Source organism: Sciurus carolinensis, unplaced genomic scaffold, assembly GCF_902686445.1.
Source record: "Sciurus carolinensis unplaced genomic scaffold, mSciCar1.2, whole genome shotgun sequence".
In the NCBI taxonomy this organism is placed as follows: Eukaryota; Metazoa; Chordata; class Mammalia; order Rodentia; family Sciuridae; genus Sciurus; species Sciurus carolinensis.
The window spans coordinates 737987-740711 of NW_025920120.1; the positions used below are offsets into that span (position 1 = coordinate 737987).

Here is a 2725-nt window from a genome sequence, read left to right on the forward strand (position 1 = left end):
GTGCTCTGTGTTAGCTATTGGTAATTCAACAACTAAAAGTGACCTAATGGTCCATACTGTTCATAATTTAATAAAACTGTAAAACATTTAATGTGTAGAAAAGAAAGTTCTTTTTGTACCATTGGAATCCAACATGTGACTAATCTCCACCAAACTAAATGGTTGCCAATTATTTAACCTCCTCCAAAATTAGGCAGAAATTCAGGGGGAAATTTCCTTCTCAGTTCCTACCACATGTCCACAGCATTCAATAATATTTTTTTAATTCTCAAAAAGAAGTGAAGTTTCCAGACAAGTCACTGACAAGGAAGTTTAGGGGAATTTATTACAGGCTTGTTTCTGATCTACCCCAAGAGTCCCTTGATTTATTTAGTTTATCCTATAGCATAAGAACCCAGGTGAGCTGTATGAGGAATGCAGCTCTGGGGCCAGGATTGTGGTTTTCTGTGTCCTTGGATGGTTACAATTCTCTCCCTTAGCATATTTTCTTACTATTATGTCTCAGCATGATTTAATCACCTGTGAGTCTTTGCCTATGTGCTTGGACCACCTCCAATGCCATCTCTTAGTCCTACAAATAAATCTAGTGTCAGCGGTGGATAGATGGTGACCCCTCCCGGCTCAGTCTAGAAGCAATGGAATGGTCCCCTGTCCACTAGGCACCATACTTCCTAATATCTTTTGTTTACTAATTTATTGCCATCCCCCCACAATTAGACTATACATGTCATGAGAGCAAGATCTGTCTTCAAGAACAGTGAAGGGGACAGGGAAGGAACCCACTGTTTGTAAATGAGACTGCATTTAGTTCATGTGCTGGGTTCAGGCCACTGTGCATGCTAGCTGGTGGAACTGGTGGAAGTTCAGTGCCTGAGGCCTGGCCCACAGCATGGCCCAGGTGACTCTTCACCCTGAGACCCACTGAGGTCAGTTAACTTGCTTGAGAGACCACCCTGAGACCCACTGAGGTCAGTTAACTTGCTAGAGAGTAAAAGGTGGGCCTGGTTTGCACTCACTGGAGGGGTCCCTGCCTCTGTTCTCCTAACTTTCTTGCAGAGGGCTCAACCTCACCCCTACCATTCATTTCTAGAGAAGCAAACACTTTTACATTCCTGTTTTCCAGGTCATTGTTGGGTCCTGACCCACCTGTCTGGTTTTGTGAAAGTCTAAACCCTTTGTTGCTTATGACTTTCTTTCCCCCGTTCACATTTGGGATTCATGTTGCCTTAAATGGTTGGGGAAAAAAAAAGTGCATGTCATTAAACTCTTCAATGACAGAGTCACATTAGTATTGGGAAATTCTACTGCAGGATAATGTCTCAAATAGCCTCCATTATAGGCAGGGACTTCGTTGTCTTAAAATGAATATAACTTCTGGAAATGACTAGTCATGGAAAGAAAAGCTAGTGAAAAAAGGTAGTTGGGTGAGCCAGGTAGTACAGTTTTCAATACCAAATCACATGCAACCATAAAGAAACTAGCCTGCTCTCTTGCAAGACTTGCAAATTTGGTATGAACAAAGTTACCAAAAGGAGGTTCCGGAATGTCTTGTGTAGCATCATCAGCACTGTGCAAGTCCATCTTGTCCCAGGAAGATGGACATGTGCTGCAAAGGCAACATGTACTTGGAACAATCAAAAGTTTTTGTTATAAAAAGTTATTTCTGGGTACTTCTCCCCTGGCCACCGTGTGGGAGGGAGGCCAAGATGGCAGATGAAATCGCCCAGGCTCAGGTTGCCCAGCCTGGCAGCGACACCATCTTTGGGAAGATCATCCGCAAGGAAATCCCTGCCAAATTAATTTTTGAGGATGACCAGTGTCTTGCTTTCCATGACATTTCCCCTCAAGCAACAACACAGTTTCTGGTGATACCCAAGAGACATATAGCCCAGATTTCTGCTACAGAAGATGATGATGAAAATCTTGGACATTTAATGATTGTTGGCAAGACATTTTCTGCTGTTTTGGGCCTGAGGAGGGGTTATCAAATGGTGGTGATTGAAGGTGCAGAAGGTGGACAGTCGGTCTATCACATTCATCTACATGTTCTTGGAGGTCAGCAGATGAACTGGCCTCCTGGCTAAGCTCACATTGGGGACAGTTTTCCCTTCTCTAGGCAATGATTATGTTGCATTTTTCAATATGTGAAGTGCATGATTATTTATGCCTGGGTCTGGAGGTATTAAGGAAATACTTTTAAACACCTATACATAATAAAGATGTTGCATGGTTAAAAAAATAATAATAAGAGCACATTAGAATATATCAGAGCAACTTATGTGCAGCAAGGGATGCAATAAATTTTAAATATTGTTTCTTTTTATATAAATGCCCATGTAGTTTGTGGGTCATAATAACAAATGTGTTTCTTATTGTGGGTTAAGTATAAGAAAAGTTCAAATGCCCTGGTGTCAAAGGTACAACTTCCAGGATGTCATAGTAGAAAGAGTACCATGGCAACAAGTTGTTGTGCAAGAATTATACCGCCTGAGTATGTCAAAAAACATAATTCTTCTATTGGCTTGATTTGCCTGTATCTGAGCAAAACCAGGTATCTTATGGTTCCACCTCTTTATTTCTCAAATGCTTGGCAGATGGCAAAGGACCCAAGAATTTCTCAGAAATAAACCTCTTGTGGTCTGTTTCAGGGAGTGGCTGTAGAGGGCATTTCCACAGAATTAAAAGGTTCAAGTGCCTAATGTGTTTTTGCACACTGATTGCACAT

The 2725-nt window shown here is 41.6% G+C and overlaps 1 protein-coding gene across 1 annotated transcript; it reads left to right on the forward strand.

The window, feature by feature from the left end:
* Positions 1-1706: 1706 nt before the first annotated feature.
* On the forward strand, positions 1707-2084 carry LOC124973747 (adenosine 5'-monophosphoramidase HINT1-like). Its single transcript, XM_047537482.1, has one exon. The coding sequence runs from the start codon at positions 1707-1709 to the stop codon at positions 2082-2084; it is 378 nt and encodes a 125-aa protein (XP_047393438.1).
* The last annotated feature ends 641 nt before the right edge of the window (positions 2085-2725 follow it).